This window comes from Xenopus laevis, chromosome 7L (assembly GCF_017654675.1).
Source record: "Xenopus laevis strain J_2021 chromosome 7L, Xenopus_laevis_v10.1, whole genome shotgun sequence".
Taxonomy (NCBI): Eukaryota; Metazoa; Chordata; class Amphibia; order Anura; family Pipidae; genus Xenopus; species Xenopus laevis.
This window is the reverse complement of record NC_054383.1, coordinates 37,587,199-37,607,646: the sequence shown is the minus strand read 5'-3', so window position 1 is coordinate 37,607,646 and position 20,448 is coordinate 37,587,199. Positions and strand designations below refer to the sequence as shown.

At 37.0% G+C, this 20,448-nt stretch overlaps 1 protein-coding gene across 8 annotated transcripts in view; it reads left to right on the top strand.

The window, feature by feature from the left end:
* Positions 1–20,448, top strand: part of marchf8.L (membrane associated ring-CH-type finger 8 L homeolog) — a 140,926-nt gene that overhangs the window by 111,470 nt on the left and 9,008 nt on the right. For 5 of the 8 annotated variants that reach the window (NM_001094772.1, XM_018224582.2, XM_041568547.1 and 2 more), the window contains 1 exon segment: positions 8,045–8,095. The exons of the other annotated variants lie outside the window; for them this stretch is intronic. In NM_001094772.1, coding sequence (NP_001088241.1) covers positions 8,045–8,095 — 51 coding nt within the window. 8 annotated transcript variants of the gene reach the window in all.

The following is a 20,448-nucleotide window of genomic DNA, read 5'->3' as shown; positions in this document are numbered from 1 at the left end:
TTCTGCATTCAATTTCTTATAGAGTAACACGTTTGGAATTTGTGTAATGTTACGGGCATGTATTTTGTGTATATATGTGTATACTAAATATGTAAATAGGAGACTAGAGCCTTTAGAGTTTAGCCCTTTAAACAAAAGACACGGAATGTTCTGTTGAAAATCCACTTGATCTTTGTCCAGCATTTAACTGGAAATCAGATTGGCAAATTTCCCATCATTTTAAGTTTTCTATTGTTATAAATAGAGTATGTTTGACAACTCTGTAATTTAATTTCCTGAAGCTAAAAGATGAAGCATATTTTGTTTGGAATAATATATAAAATCCTCCAATTGAAAAACAATAAAATTTTCTAGACATACAGTTATGAAACTAAGGGGGTTATTTATCAAAGGTCGAATTTCAAATTTATGTGAAATTTTTTTTCTTTTATTCTTCTAAATTCGAATGTACTCACAACTGAAATGGGAGATTATTTACAAAAAAAACCTTGAAAGTCTAATATTCGATCGAATAGTCCAGACTGGAAAATTCGAATTGAATTCGAATCTAATTCGAATCTAATTCGAATCAAGTTTTCATCCGAAAAAATTGAATGTCAGAAAGGCTATTAACATATTCAAATGGTTCAACTGACCTCTGCCATTGACTTGTAAATGAACTCGGCAGGTTTAGATGGTGAATAATTGAATTAGAACTGTTTCCATGGTCAAGGTGTGATAAATTTTACATTCGAGTTGGTGCTTTTAAATTCGAATTTGTGAGTTTTGACACCAGAAAAATTTGAAAATTCGAATTATAATTTACCATTCTGATATTACATTTTCCCAAAAATTTGCTTTGCAGGAAAAAATCAGATTTTCATGATTTTTTCTGATTTTTCATGATTTTTTTTTTATTTTTCACCTGAAAACTTCGGGGTATTGCATGAAACCCAGCGCACATCTAAAAATCATTGTGACTTCTCCCATTGACTTATATGCAACCTCGACAGGTCTGAGATGCCGGATTTTCTGATCGGATTATCTGATTCTGACTTTTCCATCCTCTGGGTTTAATAAATTCTGAAAAATTCATGATTTTTTAAAAGTCCAATTTTATTAAAAAAAAAAAATCACGAATTCGGAGCTGAGCAAATCCCTCCCTTAGTGATTGATTTTGTATGTTCACAGAACCCCCAGAATTATAACTAATTTGCCATATTAACAGCAAATAAGTGTTTAAAGTTAAAAGAAAGTGTAAGTCAGAATAACAGTAATATTTTGTATTACGTGTTTGATAATATGAAGTTTGTACTGTGCTATATACCTGCTAGTTAGCCTGATCGTATTTCCTATGAGTATTCCATGCAAGGAGCATTGATATTTGCCAAACAAGCTTAAACAATCCCATCAGATGAGGGCTGCATCAATATGCGCTCATCAAACTTGCTTCCTTAGCAGAAATTCAAAAATAAGCACCTGCTTTGAGTCCACTGGGAGGAACATCCAATGGGTAAATGAGCAATGCAGGTTGGGGATCACGGCTGTAGAGCCTACTTTTATTGCTCAGGAAACCTTTTGCGGTAACATTAGAAACATTGGACCAAACAATTTGTTATTATGTATATTTTGGAGAGACAGAGGGAATATAAAATTTAAGTAGCGCAAAGGCTAGAACTGTTAGCTTTAATGTTTATACCAATTCAAATCAATGTCATTTTGCCTATTCACAGTGCCAACAAAATTAATTAGGTGGCATAGGTAATAATGGACCTCTGGCGATTTAATGCAACTACCTGTTGTTTTAAGATGGTTATTTTATCTGCAGAGTGTAAAATTAATTAGAGCCTTTGAATATATAAATTGCAGCAAGACATGGTGGGCTTTTGAAACTGTAAATTCCCATGAGCTGGTTTTTAAATGCAAACCTTTTGCAATTAAAATGATGTACTTTAACTGAGGTTAATTGCCTGTGCCACATAAACGAAGCTTCGCACTCGACTCAACATCTGCATCTAAACCAACATGAAAATGTAAAGGTCTAATTACTCTTTGCCTAAGAGAAAAACAAATGCTAAATGTGGAAATGTTGAGTCACTCAGCACCCAGGGTTAGATCCACATTGGTAGCATTACATAAAATAGTGAATTATTAGCAGTGCGAAAGAGACATTAGATGCTGGGTGATCAGTGTGGGTCTCTCAAGCTCATGCTGTTTTGCTACATGGATTCTGGGGAAAATAGTTCTGCAACAGGTGCAGAGGCACATGGTGCCTCTGAATTAGATCATAACGTCTTTGGTTACAATGCTTTCTCAAGTTATACACAAAGAGCTTTATACATTATAAAAGAAACAGCCATTGTTCAGAAATAAACTGGACAGCAGAGTGTCTAACATATGGACACATGTCATCTCATGGTATCTTATGCCACAGACCTAAACCTCATTTACTTAGGATCAAGAGATCTATAGGTTTCCTCCATTAAATTGTTATTGTATGTACGTATGTGTTTATTGATATCAGAGAGCTAGTAACATAAGACACAAGCCGACATAAAGCTGATTTGCACAGAATGAAGCGTTGATATCTAAAGGTGGAGCAGCTCATATCTAATCCACCATCTAAATTCTCTAATCGACACAGGATTTCTGAGATACTGAATGGATTGACTTGAGATGCAGTCCTTCTGAATCAGCCATCTGGAAAAGGAGTTATGGTCGTGCCATCTGTTACAACTACGATCTAATAGTGGGCAGGAAATTCATTGTGTCAATGCTTTGGTTAAGTTAGCTTAACGATAATCTTTATTAGATAGGGTGACAAAGGACACCTGAATTGCAGTGCAGTCCATTCACTGGATGGATCCATATCTGCACTCTACTGTCTGAAAAGCATCTCTGTAAAATGAGACTTGTCCTACTAAGTGTACTACTTGTGCCCAAGCTCTGTTGTGAGAGGGGGTTCCATTCCTCTGTTGAACCTAAAAGCTGGCCATAGACGCAAAGATCCGATCATAAGAATCATCATACGATCGGACTTTCCCATTTCCCGACCTGCCACTAACCATTCCGACCAAATAAAGTAAAAAAGAACAGATCAGCCGATGTTCTGCCCCTGACAGCAATCGTACGAAAGTTATGTCCGACCAAAGCTGGTCTCCCTCTGAAAATTGTACAATCGGCAATACACGCAGGGATATTATCAGCAGCCGACAGAAATCTTTTAACCTGTCTTATCGACCAAACGACCGATCTCGGGACTCCCCACACACGGTCCGAAAATTGCATGAATCCTCGATTCGTGCGATCAGATCTTTGCGTCTATGGCCAGCTTTAGCCTGTGTTAGTAGATTGGGTACATATTTGTGGGTCAGTCACTATTTGGTTTAAGCTCTTTAACACAGTACAGATGGACTTGAAGTCTGAAGGTCTTAAGATACCAAATGTAAACACATATGGTCATTATCCATGGGATACAATGTCATTTTGTAGGTCTTTCCTTTATTCAGAGATTTTCTGGTTTGATTTTAATTGCACAATCATTGTAACAGCTGTGAACTGGTAATTGCCTACTAAGCTCTGTAATATGGGCTGGTGATGCTGACATGACATGTTGAGTTTTATGTATCGAAACAGAGACCCAAAATATCCCTGCTTCTATCAAATACTGCATTGATGAGCATCTTGTAAAATTTGGGTAAAGGTTGTTAATTATTGACACACACAACACACCTAGGTAGATCTGTATTTTGTTATGTTTTCCAGAATGCTTTGGACTTTTTCCAGATAGGGGGTCTTTCCATAATTTGGATCTCTATACCGTTTACTAAAGAATTAATTAAGCATTAATTAAACCCAGCAGGATAGTTTTGCTCCAATAAGGATTAATTATATCTTAAGGTTAGATCAAGTAGAAAGTTCACTGTTTTATTACAGTGAAACCTCAATTTTACATCCCCTGATTTTAAGTTTTCCCTCATTTTACTTTGTTGTTTTGTGATCCCACTATATACTATACATAATACTTTTCCATGATTTTATATTTTCCTGAATTTTACACCATTTTGTTCTGGTCCCCTGAAAAACTTAAAATAGGGGTTCTACTGTATTACAGAGAAAAAGGGAATCATTTCTAAAAAAAATTCAATTATTTGATTAAAATGCAGTCTATGGGAGACAGCCTTCCCATAATTTGGATCCTTCAGGATAACGGGTTTCCGGAAATTGGATCCCATACATGTATATAATTGTGTAGTGAGTTATATAGTGTACATACAGTAAATGTTTCATTTATTAGTTGATGATGACTTTATGCTATAAGTGCTCATGATATCTTATTATTTGCACAATTATTATTGACAATATTTCCTTCCAAACTTTAGCATGCAGAAATCAGTACACATGCTGTTTTTAAATAATAATGAAAAGCAGGGGTTTTGTGGGATTTGCATAATATTCATTTTTGTGTAAGATTTTGTAGACATTTTGGTAGAAAGGGAAACTGTATACCTGTTTCTTAACAATGATCTGGAGTTGTCGTCGGTTAGTCAAAACGAATAACTAGTTTAAAATGCCTGTTTAATGATCAGTGGCGTAACTAGATGTTACTGGGCCCACAGCAAATACATTTTAAGGCCCCACCATATACAGAGGTTGTCCTGTTTTACCAATATATATTGAAATTGCTAATTTATTAGGGCCCTATGGGTTCCTCTATACCTCCTGCTACAGTCCTGCGCGGGGCCATTTTTTGGAACCCGTGCCTGACCCGTACCTGCAATCTGCAACCCGGACCTGCAACCCGCATTCTTAACCACTTGGACCCGCTACCAGACCCGCAAGTACCGTATCCGCAACCTGGAACCGCGACCCGCAGACCATCAAGAATCAGGAAGTGCTGTGGTTAACTGGAAGTGACATCATCGGAAGTAGGCATGATCAGAAAAAAAGGAGTAAAACAGGAAGTGCTGTCATTGTAAACCGGAAGTGACATCATCGCAAGTAGGCATGATCAGAAAAAAAGGAGTAAAAATCGCTGTTGAGAAGACCAGTGGCCCGACCTGCAGAACCGCTGACCCGCGTCTATACCCGCACCCAGTAGTTCTACCTGTAACCTGCAGGGTACAGCAGAATTTTTGGGGGTAACCTGCGGGTGCACGACTCTACCTCCTGCCCCCCCTGCAGCCGCAGGGTCTGCTTCCTCTGTAGTTACCCCCCCTGTTTAATGTTACTACCAGCCATGGACCATTGGCAATTGGTTAATCTATCCTGTGAGATTCTTTGCCTTGAATTGTGACTTTTTGTTGAAAATTCTTAGTGTTCATCTGCATGTAACCATGTAAGTAAATAAGCCTCATAAAACTCCCTGATACCATAAAAGATTCTATTTGGCATATCAAATGGGTGGCATATTATTTAGCACAGGTTCCACCTACTAACTGTGCCCTAAAATAACTGCTATAGGTAATAAGTATACAAGTATAGGCGCATGGCTAGCAATAGACCCGTGAGAGTGCTTGTGTTTGTGTATCTTCCTCAGTTCCACACTTTGATAGACATGTGAATATCTCAGCTTTTCAGTACAGGCAGGGATCTTGATAGCTGTGCAATAGAAGCTTGTTGCCTTGTGAACCATCCAATTACATTTATTCCATGCAGAAAATATCTAGCCAACGTCTCGAGAATTTTCAGAGATCAAAGGTTGTGACATTGGATTTTTTAGCTATAGTGGCTGCAAATTTATGGTGCAGCACAACATGTCCTTCAATTAAGAAGTGCTGACAGCAGGTTTTCAGCTCAGCGTCTACAAAGAAGTAAATGTACTGGCACATAATGGAATATATTTCTTTCTGTTGAATCAATTGTCCATACGATGTCTCTGTTATATACATGAGCAGCTCAGGCATTTTCTGTAAATTCTATGTGAATACATATTATATGAAATGTTCAGGCTTGGGTTCCTTTTAATATTACTGCTGGACTGGGGTAATGAGATATCCACTGTACAACCTGTACTTACAGTATCTTCTGTGTAATAATGCTGGGTAGCAGTGTCTTTATTTTATGCTCCCTCTCCAAACAGTTTTAGAGGTTGTTTATGGCATAGTCCTTGGAGTTTCTAACGCTCAAATGTATTCATTATGATGAATGGAATTACTATGAATGTTTCAGGGACGTAAAAGTAGGTTAGAATCAGATCCTGTAACTGCTGAGGGCCCATGAATGTAGAGGACCATGACAGATAAGTAGTTTCAATGTATACTTGTATGGGACCTGTTTTCCAGAATGCTCGAGACCAGGGGTTTTCCAGATAAGGGATTTTTCTATAATTTTGATCTCAATACCTTAAAAATAATTTGAACATTAAAGGGGTGGTTCACCTTTAAGTTAACTTTTACTATGCTATAGAATGACCAATTCTTAGCAACTTTTCAATTGGTCTTCATTATTTTTTTATCGTTTTATAATTATTTGCCTTTTTGTTCTACTCTTTGCAGCTTTCAAATGGGTGTTGCAAAAAATGCTTTGTAAGGCTACAAATGTATTGTTATTGCTACTTTTTATCACTCATCTTTCTATTCAGGCCTCTCTTATTCATATTCCAGTCTCTTATTCAAATCAGTGCATGGTTGCTGGAATTATTTGGACCACAGCAACCAGATTGCTGAAATTCCAAACTGGAGAGCTGCTGAATAAAAAGCTAAATAACTCAAAAACCTTAAATAAAAAATGAAGACCAATTACAAAGTATCTTAGAATATCACTCTCTACATCATACTAAAAGTTATCTCAGAGGTGAACAGCCCCTTTAAGGAAACCGAATAGGATTATTTTGCCTTTAATAAGTAAGAATTGTGTCTTAGTTTAGATCAAGTACAATCTACTGTTTTATTATTACAGAGAAAAAGGAAATGATTTCTAAAAATATGAGTTATATGGTTATAATGGAGTCGATGGGAGATGGCTTCCTATAATTCGGATAACGGTTTTCCAGATAACAGATACATTGTTTGAGGGGTTGTCACATCAAACGAATTTGCCGTGGGTCCCAAACATTTCTAGCTAGGCCGTTGGATAATATCATATATTTGTTCACCCAAAGTAACCAATGGACCAAATATTCGCATGCTTGTAACCTACTATGCAGAAAAATCACTGTGTCTGTAATTTTTACATTTGCAATCAGCACTATTATATTATGTTGCATATAGAATATATATTAACACTAAAATATAATACAGCAGGTTTGTCTCACCCACAGAACCTAAATTTTTTTGGGGGGGTGGGGGGTTTCCAGCACCAATAGTCCTTCGGCAGGCTTATTGTAATTCCAGGCATACATCAGCAGTCTCTTGTTGGTATGGATGCTAAGGGTTGCAGGCCAAGGACAGCTGGAGACCTTCATAATATATATATATGATAGACCTTCATGGTCTTTCACATGAGAAAAGATCAAGAGTGCAATTAAATCTTAACATTTGTTGGAAAAACAAGATCAAACATAACATATTTAAAAGGCACGGTCACATACTGATGTGATTATATTATAACAATTACTTTTCTAGAGAAGCTTAAATTGGGTTATTGCAGTTGATATTGAGGCTAAGCTTCATGAATTTGGCTGCATTGTACAACCTCAGCACTGGCTATCTCCCCTTCTAGCCTATTTCTATCACTGCCCTAAATGTAGGCTGTATATATAGTTCTAATTCTATTTTATACTTCATCTTTAATGTAACAGGTTTCTAGTTTAGCCTCTATAAATACTCTTCTCCTCATGCCCAACAAGATTATAAGTTACAGGTGAGAGGGATATTGAACCAGCTGCCTGGCTGACATCCTAGATTCCTTTAACGCATCTCTAGCAAGTTATCACGTTGTGTGATATTGTGATTATTAGGTGGCACAAAAATGTTCTGAGCCTTGAAAGACCCTGTTATTCAGTACATCAATAAGAGATATCAGTTCATCATTCATGGCTGACTAGAAACCTCACTCAATGCTTTCTTTCATTGTTTATTAATAGTGTCTAATCATAATCTTTATTACCTGCTTTCTCTTGCAGAATGAGAAAACTCTGGGGCATTCAGTCAGCCGTTCCAGCAATATTTCCAAGGTAATCAAGGTTATCTTAAATATTTAAAATGTGTAAGATTTAAATGTTGCGTTAGCAATAGCCTCTTGTGAACAATAGACATTGGTGAGGTCTGCTGAATGAAAGATTAAAACAAATGGTTTATCCCAGGGACTGTAGCGTAGCTTTGAGCATATACATATACACTGATGTTACACTGATATACAATCAAATACACTCCTTCACACAACTCTGCTTCTGATCTTCGCTTTGCTTCTCCTCTCATCACTTCTGTCCATTCTCGTCTACAATACTTCTCTCGGGTTTCTGCTTTTTTCTGGAACTCTCTGCCTCAAGCTGTCAGACTTTCTTCTTCTTTCCAAACTTTCAAGCGCTTCTTCAAGACCCACCTGTTTAAAGAAGCTTATTCGATGTACCTTAATTATTCAATCATTGCTGTATCAAATATCACAAATTGTTTCTAAAATCCTCTAAAATGTCTCAATTGTACCCTTTACTTTGTAAACTCTAATTTGTATGCCCTCTAATCCTATTGTACTCAGTAATCCTTGTTATCCACCATGTATTCCCTGTTTGTTATAACTAAGGTAAAGCACTGCGTATCTTGTCGGCGCTCTATAAATAAATGATGATGATGTTCCTCCACATTCGTGACCATGGTAATTTCACGAGAGGCTTGTGCTTAGGAATCCAAGTGCTTCTGATTCATGTAATGATTTGGTACACAAATGATTTTTGTGCGTAGCTCTGTTTTAGCACCTTCACACCTTTGCCTTCACTTTCCTCTTCAAAACTACAAAGTTCAGTGCCTTTTATTCCCATAGTTAGTTAAACCCGGTGTAGGAGCCAGTAGCTCTGAATCCAGATAGGCTCGATAATTGGGGCACTGCTCTCATGTTATATTTTTAGCTTTGTCAAATTTACATCCTGACATAGCATATTTTTTGGTGTGAATCATTACATTAATGCGAATAGTGCAATTCCCATGCATCTTTTTTTGCACTTGTCATATGGGACTTCATAGTGCTGGCTGACACATCAAGAATGTTTGCTGAAAATAGCATTTCTGTGCAGATTATCTCACCTTCTCCCTGATGGGTTAAACAAAGGGTTTAAGGAATGAGAAACAAATATATTTACAGCAGTTGGGGATCGAGTGGGGTTGTGGTTGATACATAGTTCAGCTATACGACCATGTAACTTATTGTTACACCACTGATTTAGCAAAAGAGGGACATATATAGTCTTATTATAGTGTAAGAGTAGTCATATAATTAAGGTATGATAAGATGTGTTTGGCTTAAGGGGGTTGTTTTATCTTTGAGTTAACTTTTAGTATGATGTTGAGTGCAATATTGACAATGTGCAATTGGTTTTCGTTTTTTATTATTTTATTTTTTTTATTATTCTTTTTTGAGTTAGCTTTTTATTCAGCTGCTCTCCGGTTTGCAATTTCAGGGTCCAAGTTACCCTAGCAACCATGCATTGATTCAAACAAGAGACCGGAATATAAATAGGAGAGGGCCTGCATTGAAAGATTAGTAATAAAAATTGGCAATAACAATAAATTTGTAGCCTTACAGAGCATTTACTTATTAGATGAGGTCAGTGACTCCAATCTGAAAGCTGTAATAAGGAAGAGAATGGCGTGGGGCTATGAGAGCTTTAGTAGGTCTTATTTACCTGGGATTTACAATGATATACTAGTGAAAATATTCAAAACATGTGCCCTTGTCTTTAGCAGAAGCTCTGTGACTCTGACTTGTAACACTGTTTACACTACAAAATAAAATCTCATTCCGGAACCAGCAAGTTGTAATATTGGTGTGTAGGCTCCATCTCAGGTCATTTTCTTTCAGAAAGAGCCAGCACTTTAGGATGGAACTGCTTTCTGGCAGGCTGTTATTTCTACTACTCAATGTAACTGATGTGTCGCAGTGGGACCTGGATTTTACTATTGAGTGCTGTTCTTAGATCAAACAGGCAGCTGTTATCTTGTGTTAGGGAACTGCTATGAGGTTACCTTCGCATTGTTCTGTTGTTAGGCTGCTGGGGGGGGAGGGAGGGGGTGATATCACTCCAACTTGCAGTATAGCAGTAAAGAGTGACTGTAGTTTATCAGTCACATGACTGGGGGCAGCTGGGAAACTGACAATGTGTCTAGCCACATGTCAGATATCAAAATTAAATCTAGAAAAATCTGCTTGCTCTTTTGAGTAATGGATTTCAGTGCAGAAGTCTGCTGGAGCAGCACTATTAACTGTGTTTTTTTTGAAAAAAAAAAAATTTTTTCCCATGACAATATCCCTTTAAAGGACGTAAAATTCATTCCTTTTTTATTTTGATGCAACGTCCCTTTAATGAAAAATTACACTGAAAACCAAATGAAAACAATATAGTCTTTTTTTTATTCCCTACCGGCGATTGGCACTCTCCAGCTTTTCTCTTATCTGTTTATGGACACCTTATCCTTTATTATACTTTGTAGGGAAGCAGTAAGCTTTTGTTTTCATTATATGTTTCCTCGCTCTCAAGCTGCTGGCCCTGAGAATACATTCGTATTATGCCTCTAAACAATGCTGCAAAAACGTGCTAAGGCAAAATTACATTCTTGTGTATAAACTGTGCCTTGGAGGTGTGGGGGTATATTTATATCTTTGCATATACCTACCTGTACAGTCAGTATTAAAGAATTGAATTGACCTGCCAACTTACTGGTTTTTATTTATAGAATTACTAAAAAGAACATTACAAAAGAAGTTGTTGGATGGGGTCAGATGTCCATTTCACAGCCTACAAGTCGGATGTAGTTGCACTCGTCTAAAATTGTAGAACTGATATTAAAATGTGATGTGCAGGTATGGGATCTGTTATCCGGAAACCCATTATCCACAAAGCTCTGAATTACAGAAAGGCAGTCTCCCATAGACTTCATTTTATATGTATAATCCAAATTATTAAAATAGATTTCCTTTTCTCTGCAATAATAAGACAGTATCTTGTACTTGATCCCAAACTAAGATACTGTATAATGAATCCTTATTAGAAGCAAAAGCAGCCTATTGGGTTTATTTAATATTTACATGACATTTAGCAGATTTAAGATATGGAGATTCAAATTACAGAAAGATCCAGTAACCGAAAAACCCCAGGTCTCGAACATTCTGGATAACAAGTCCCATAACAGATTTTATATTGCCGCATGGAGATTCAGAATTTGAAGCATCCCACAAAATCTCATGCCGTTACATTACAGTTTTGTGTCTGACTTACAAAATTTGTAGTCCAGCCTTTATGGGATAGTTGATTTTATTCTCCCCTGCCTGTACATTGTATTTTATAAAATGAGCAAGTCTTAGCAACTTTTTCATTGGTCTTCATTTTTTTTTATATAGTTTTGAACTGTTTGCTTTCTTCTTCTGACTTTTTCCAGCTTTCAAATGGGGGTCACTGACCCAGGAAGCCAAAAAACAATTTCTCTCTTTCTCTCTATTTTGTGACACTACACATTTATTGATATTGCTATATTTCAGCGGGGGGGGGAGCAGGCGGAGTTGGGGCAGGGAGTGGGCGGAGTCTGGAAGTGGGCGGGAGGATGGGGTTGTTATTATTATACATGGCAGCAGTTTTGCTTCTGGGATAGTACCTACAAACATCAGAGCTGGTTTTGTATCTGCTGTAAATCTGTTGATGTCCAATTGCTGAGACCACCAATCCCTTTGTATGCATACAATTTTATAGAAACCTGGCAATCGTAAAATCTTAATGAAATAGCAATATTAAAAATTGACCAGTGTTTAATGTGCACTATACACGGCATAGACACACTGAGCATAAAAAATGCAGCACACAGAGTCAGGATATTAGTGTTGCATAAGAATAAAGATATTATAAGTGCACCTCCATATGCATGATTGCACAAATGCTAAACACAAGGGATTTGGCAGATTATAGCATTGTTCTCTATGCAATTACATGTGTTTATTGTCTCAGTGGAGCAATTAAACTGCAGCATCTCATTAGGATATAGAGCCCAGTGCCCTGGGAATTCCACAGAATTATGCAAGTACTAGTGAGATCAGCTCTACTTAGCACCATTGTATTGCTTAGCATGACAAGCAGCATTATGATGGATGTTATGAGGGAAGTACCATACAGAATGAAACACTCAAGCGAGTACATAGTAAAAAGTTACCGTTGCTGGTATCACATTATTGCCTTCAACATTGATACAGGTATTGGCCCTGTTATCCAGAATGCTCAGGACCCAGAGTTTTCCGGATAATGTTTTTTTCTGTAATCTGAATTTCCATACCTGAAAGTCTGCTTAAAAAAATGTTTAAACATTAATGTTTTGGCTCCAATAAGGATTAATTACAGTGTATCTTAATTGAGATCAAGTACAAGGTACTGTGCTTTATCGTCTGTTATGCTCATCGCTCCCTTTCCTTTATCTTCTATGTTCTTCCTTATCTCAGCTAATTATACTACATAGATTTATTATTTTTCCGTGATTTATGATAAAAATACCCAGAAATACTGAATGTTCCCCCGGTATTTTTTGCTACTTTTGCAACCTCTTGCTGTCAGACCGAATTCATTTCCCAGTTTAAGTCTGCGTGGATCATTCTTTTAAATTTCGTTTAAGATTATGATATTACTATCTTATTTCATGTTATTGCTAGAATTGCACTACATAAAGCATGGATTTTGCAGATTTTATTCCCCAGGGGAAGATAAGCATTTTATTAGGAGAGCTTGAAAGACTGTAACATGCCGAGACTAAGCAACATAAGTACATTGATGGATGGGTAGAAAATGCTTTGGGTTTCCGCAGAATTGTATTATGTTGAAATTATGGCAATGGAAAAAGGCAAAAACACAAAAACTTAAACAAAGGCATACACAAAAAAACGCTTTTATTCTGGGAAGATAGTTAGCTCTCTGCCAATGGAAGCAGACACCTTGCCCTGTTTCTCTTTCTTAAAAGCCTTCTTCACCCTCACAAAATAAATGTTTTCAACACAAGCAATCCCTTTTTGATTACTTCCTGTATTCATTCTTTTTATAGAATGTACATTTTGAGGGTTATTTATTAAAATCTGAATTTATCTCATTGAATAAAAAAAAACCACATCCAAACTCCAATACCCGATTTTTCCTTATTTATTATTAAAAAGAGCTCAATTTATTCGGTTCAGATAAAAACTCGATAAAGGCAAAAAACCAAACTATACATTTTTTTCCTAAATTTTTTTGGGCCTTTTCCCGAAAAGCCTGAATTTTTTGGATTTTTGCCCGAAATGGTGGGATATTTGGGGTAATTCCAGCGCAGACCACACAACCTCGGCAGGTCTGAGATGACAGAATATTGGATTCTGTCTTTTTGCAGAATCTGGCTTTATCTCTCTTTTTTAATCTCAGAATCTTTTTTAATCTCATAATCTGTCTTTATCGCTCTTTTTTTAATATTGGAAAATTTGAGTTTTTTAAAAAAAGAAAAATTTGAGTTTTGCCCCAAAAAACCCAAACCAGATAAATTCGGAGTTTAGTAAATAACCCCCCTCAAATATGAAGGGGTTTAAGTTTTCCCTTCTATGTTTTCCAGTGTTTCCAGCAGTGCAACTAAGATAAAAAAAAACAGCTGATGTGTAACAGACTTAACCTTTATAGAGAAATGAGATTAATTTATGTATAAACTGTTTAGAAATTCAGTGCTAAAGGAATGCAATCAAGAGCGCACTTAAAGATCACCGGATCGGTCGCAGGGTATGTTTTTCATAACGGAAACCTTGGTTAAAATCCAAATTTATGAAGTCGTTTTTAAAAGCATAAATAAAGCATAGCATAAAAAATGAAGATAGGGCAGGCGCGTTTATCACTAAATCAGAAGCTAGAGATTCAGTGACCAGGCTTGTCGAGCTGATTCTAACGTTAGAGGGGAACAAAATAACATTTTAAGTACATTTAAGCAGTACAGCATTATTTGAATTCAATGAGTTAAGGCGAGATACCCCTTTGATTGTGGTGTTTTGCAGGTTTACTTTGTCTCATTTATTAAAAAGCAAGGAAAGCCTTGACATAAACTGTACTGAGAATCAAGAGATCATTGCAGAGCTTTCAGTCATAGATCAGCTCAGTATAAACTAAATGCCAAGGCTCAGAATTTAATACTAGTGACTTGCCCTGGCAGCTTCTAGTGCCCCCTCATTCCCTAATGAGGTCTCTAGCATGCACAGGCAACGTATTGTGCTGCCTGCCAATGTTCCCTGGATGCAGCGTCTTAGACGGGGCTTGGCATTTAGAGTGTAATGGGAAGGATAGATCCGTCCTATGCAATGGTTGCTTGCTTTGTATCAGGCTTTCCTTATCATTTAAATATAATGGTCCTGTTGTGAAAGTTGCACAATGGAATCTCTTACTAAAGGACACTGTTGCTGCACCAGTGCTTGCCTGTAAAACAATGTGAATTCAGATCAGCTGCCCCTGTTCTACACAGATCACATGCTGTGTGCTCCTCTCTTATGGTGCGGGAAGACCAATTAATGCCAGTGGCATGGTGTTGCAGGCTTTGGGAACTGTAGATATGATTCCATTTTGATATCAGTCTGAAGACTTTGAGTGATCAACATCTGAACTGGAGCTCAGACTGACATCCACGGGAATGGCATTTGTACAATTATTTTAAAAACCAAGAGACACTCTCCCAGACATAGGCTTATTTACTAACACTTAGTGCTGAGGCAACACTCCAAAACACAGTGGAATGGCCACTTTATTTACCCAAAGTGTTTTATCTGGCTGCTTCCAGTGATTGGAATGTATTTGCCAAGCAGCATGGTTAAGTTGTTTGCAGTAGGGAAACAGTGTTAGGACAAGGAAGCATACTAATGAACCTTTTATTTCTCAAAAACTAGAATAAAAAAATATTTAAAAAAATGAAGCCTCCACTATAGTTTGGCTATATTGAAAACTATGTAGATGGTCAATGGGCTGGGCAAAGACAGCCATCAACTGATTTGGCTTGGACACCTAATGAGGAGCTTTTTTTTTACCTGATTTAGCCTCTTTTAGTAGGTCCGGCTGCTCAAATCTTATCATATGTCCTTGTTCTAAACAATATGATCATGTAAACAGCCTGTGAAAAGCCATTTGCTGATGAGGCCTCTTGGCAATAGGACCCATATGAGCTGAGTTTGGAATAAGTGCAAAGGTGGGAGGTCATTGTGTTAGGTCAATAGGCAGGAGCCAACATCTGCCCATGCTTTGGTATGGCAGTCGTGTCAGTTGTCGTAGCTTTGAGTCATTTCTGTCCAGTTTCACCCTTTGCAAATACATAATAATTAATGGGGAAACCTTTACCAGCTTCGTAGGAGGAGATAAGCCATATGATTTTGCCCATGCCCAGCAAGAGCCTGCAGGAAATCTACACTGACCATGTTTACTGTAAAGAAAATAAGACAGTGTTTACCTAGAATACATAAAGTTTCTAAGCAATGTAAAATCATGCTATTGCCTTTGAATTAGAGCACATTATATCCAGAAAAAGATTATTACATGATCTTACCAAATATATACATATATGCAGACAACTACATACTGTATTTAGAGATCACTGTAAATCAACAGGTAATGGCAGACATTCATGGGAATGGCAGACATTCATGGGACTTAAAAGCTTATGTGGCTTGTAGAACATAAGTATGTAGGTTTGGATTGGGTCATGTAAATATAAACAGAATGTTATCCACAGAATAGGACTGGCAAGCCAGTTATTACTGTGTCTATGTGGCGTAGCCCTAGGCAAGCAATTCAGTTTGATTGGTTTGGGTGGCTGTTGCCCAGCATTGACTACAATAATAAAGAGCCCATACCTGCAGTCTATTAGCTGATCAGATCAGTTGTTCTGTACTGCTCTATCTTTGGCGGCTTCACAGTGTGTCCTCAAAAGAATAAATCGATGCCTTTCTTTGCTGCTTTCAAATACCTAAAAAGATTTTTTTTTATTGCATGGTTATTGATCAGGATTACTCCCTTGGAATTTAAACAAAAAGCCAATTGCCCACTCCTTGACGGAAGTATTATGGTTTGAATAACAGTCAAAGGTTTCTAGAATTGATTTATTTTTCAATAAATTGTGGACACAATGTTCTTGCAGGCAACAAAAGAGCAGCATGGTGTGCTGTAATGTAATCCAAAAACTGTGTCTTGACATTTAAGAAAATGAGTATATTCGCTATTGGTGAATGCGGCAGAAAATCGTCAGTGGGTAAATCTTGAAGGCTACCGAAGTCATCAAAACGAAAATGCAGTCTGCTCGCGTCCTCAATAAAATCAGATGCTGCCATGACAACCCATTAATATACAGGCCTGACTCACTTCTCGTGCTTTATTTGCTTGTCTTCTAACATTAGAAGAAACTGTGAATTTCTCTCTGTGTTTAAGGGTTGAGACAGAGTCAAGTAAACATGCTGATTTACTGAGATGTTAAAATCGCTTGCCAAACACTAGGAGCTAAGTAAGAAATGATCTGCAGGATTGAGAGCTGAAGCACTGTTTGTGCAGCTTGGTAGAAAATAATCCAACAGTTGTAAGGGCACATTAATTAAAGGTTGAGTTGTGTTTTCCATGAAAAATTTGAGTTTTCGAGGTTATTTTTTGGTCAAAAATCTATTTTTCAGGTTAAAAAAAGAAAAATTTGAATTAAAAAAAAAACACCTCAAATGTTTCTAAATGTATTATACCCCAATCCTGGAAATAACTTTATTCGGAAAATGCACCATCTAAAGCCTGTCGATGTCATGTAGGAGTCAATGGCAGAGGTCCCTTGAACCATTTCAAGATGTTAATAGCCTTCATGATGTTCAAGTTTTTTTCGTTGGGTTTCGCTCGAAAACTCGATCAATTCGAGTTTTTGGGTTGTTAACCCTGAACTCACTGATTCGAGTTTTTTTCCATTTGAGTTTTTTCATAAATAAGAAACCAGTTGAGTTGTGAGTTCATTTGGGGTTTAAAAAAGTTCACATAGCTCTAAAATTCGACCTTTGCTAAATAACCCCCTTAATGTTCTATATAAAAAAATACAATAAAGAATTTATATTACAAAAGGGTGTAATTGCCCCGTAACAAAGAATTGTAGAGACTTTAAAAGTACAATAGAATTGAAAGGATTTAAAGGTATGATCACATTTATGAAACTTGCAAATTATGTGTGAGAATTTGTATTAACACTAACGATTGGGGTACATACATGAAGCTGACAGATCTTATGATAGCACAGTGTGTGTAATATGTGAAATCTGCTAAATATGCACGTGTAAATAGGACTTATGTTATGTGTGGGAGTTCAGTTACTTCAATCATAAGCTCTTGAGCATATTGGCATTACACACTCTTTAATAGATTTCAGGAAACCCCTATGGAAACAGAAACACATTGCGCATTAATGGGAATATCCCCCCCAAGTTGTATACTTTTTTTTAATCATATTTGATGCTGCATATAGGTATTGGCTGAAAGGTCACACGCATGTATATTCAACATTTGGCCAATCCAGTAACCGTCTCAGGAATCCAGCATCTCCTAATGACTCCCCATGTACGCTAATATTTAACCATATATGTGTTATGATTTAACATTACCGGATATAGGTTTAAAATTACTTTTTGTTGACTTTTGATCACGTGATATATGTGGTCTTTATCAGCTTGGGAAAGCAATATTTATTTGTATTCACACATGCTGGCGAGACACAAATTGATGTGCTAAAGTCTAAGCTATACTGCTGTGAGAAACATGTTCATTAAAAAAAATTCTTACTAAACTTGGACACATATCAACAAATTTTTATGGCCTAGAAAATGAAATTTAAGATGTCAACGATTAAACTGTTCTGTATTTAAAGGAGTGGTTCACCTTCAAACAACTAGTTTTTCCAATGACTTTCTATTTTCTATGTTTGACGGTTTTTCTAATATTGAAGTTTAAAGTGTCATTTTTCAACTTCTGAAGCAGCTCTGGGGGGGGGGTCGCTGACCCTGTAAACTGTTTTAAATTGATATATTTAGTTGATACATTTCTTATCTTTGTCTCTGCTGAGCAGAATCTCTGGGTTTCATTACAGGCAGCTGTTAGAATTGATACAATAGTTGCTAATACTCCAGAGATGCTGCTGAGAAATGTATCAACTAAAATTTGTTGCAAAATTGTAACAGTTTAGAGTCTGCGCCTGAATTACTGAGCTGCCAGACTCAAACACCAGACACGAACATTCAACTTTAAACTTAGATTTTGGAAAAACAATAAAAAATAAATAATGGAAATACGTTATTACTGGGGAACAATCTAAAAACAACTGCAGTGTTTGGAAGGTGAACAGCACCTTTAATGGGGTTTCCTGGCTGAACTAGTTTCTGCTGGTGTTGCAGAATGGCTTAAAGGACAGTGGGCTTCAAATTAAGGCTGTTTGTATCAGCCTTTTTGGAAATTTCTGTGTTGTCAACCAGTGACTTCCCATTTTTTACTGCTTGATCATCCCCAGCAAAATGAAGATAGGATCACATCACATAGACGATAGGATCATACCTGGGAATTAAAATAACTTACTCAGCCCAAGCTTATACTCAAAATATAAGATATTAACTTATTGGTGTTACAAGTCTTAAACAATTAAGTTACAGCTTGTCTAGTTAAACGCCTTTTACAACAAACATACGAACAGGAAGTTTGAACATCAATAGCTAATCTTTTTATTGGGTATAGACGTCGATATTAGTCTGAAAGCCTTTGATGATCCCATGAGACACTGTTGGTAAGAGTAATGTCTTTTTTTATTGTTTCCTAATTAGTCTTTTCAGCTTTCAGATGAGGGTCACTGACCCCATCTAAAGACAAATGCTCACTAATCTACAGATGTATTGTTTTTGCTACTTTGTATTGTTCATCTTTCTATTCAGGCCTCTCCCATTCATATTCCAGTCTCTTATTCAAATCAACCCAACCTGACTATGTAATTATTCGGTTAAGTATCATTTGTAGTATGAGAATTGTTGTTTTATTAAAATATTGATAATATTCCAATATTGGATAGCAATACTTCCTTTCTGTAATCAAACTGCTAGACTGGGGTACTTGGGTAGGCTGGTCATTGTTACAAAGCAAGCGAGGTATCTGGGTCACCCAGCATTGGGACAGAAGGGATGGTCAGTGGAAAGTCACGTTTCGCAAAGGTGGTCGTTCATCCTGACCAGGACTTCAAACATCTGGAAAAAAAACTTTCATTGTTGGAAAAAAACAAAAAAATAAGAGATTTTTGTCCTTATTAAAAATATATGTATGTGTTACATACTCAGCTTAAAGCAAAATCCAGAGCTAATGTTATTATGAAGGGAGAGACATTATCAAGTATGAACAGACTCTTAACTTCTTAATTTTGTTGTCATTGTGTGGCCACTAGTTCCACATTTGAATTTACAGTCCCACAAATCCTTTTGATCTCCTTTTGTATGAAGCTCTGAACTAATTTGTTCTGTTGGGTGCAATGTCAGGTGTTGTTGACTGATGAATCTGAGCATTATAAACATAGTCGTTGAGGCAGCAGCTGCTAGGAGCTTGGTTAGCACATTTGTGACTTATCTGCTCTGCTGCATTGTTTCTTTTCTCTCTTCTTGTTCAGGCCACAGCAGTTTATTGTGCATTCAGCCAGCACAAATTTAGACTCTCCTCCTATTTGTGACATTCCACTTAATCGTCATCATTTATTTATATAGCACCTGCATATAGGGCAGCTAGGGATCGCCCTGCATCTTCGTGTTACGCCACCAAGCAAGCCAGTAACAGAAGTAAATGTCAGTGTGAAGAGTAACCTTCTCCTTATCGATCTGGTGCTAACTCTGCACTTCCACGTACTAATTCTATTTCTAGGTGCAACTGTCACCTCATATTAATCATTAGGACTTTTACTGGGAGCTGGGTGCTTTCAACACTCTTGAGAACCTGTAGAACCTGTGGTTTGGGAAAGTCAGGTGTTATAGTTAAAGAGGAATCTCCACCCAAAACTGTTTTTGCATAATGAAAGAAAAATGTAGTTCCAAGCAAGTTTCCAATATCAGAGCTGTGGCTCCTCTTCATCAGCCGATGCACCCCACACCCACTGACATAGTGTATCAGCAGATGATGATTACTTGATGGTCTGTCGAAATCCACCCCCAAACTAGCATATATTCCCCAGGCACAATGGTCATAATTAGTTAAACTGCGGATAATCTGTACATGTATGGCCATCATAGGTTATTTAAAAATAAGACAAATGGAGCAAACCTGTTGGCTAGAAAACATGTTGGATAGATACATAATTAAGTTGAAAAAACAACCAA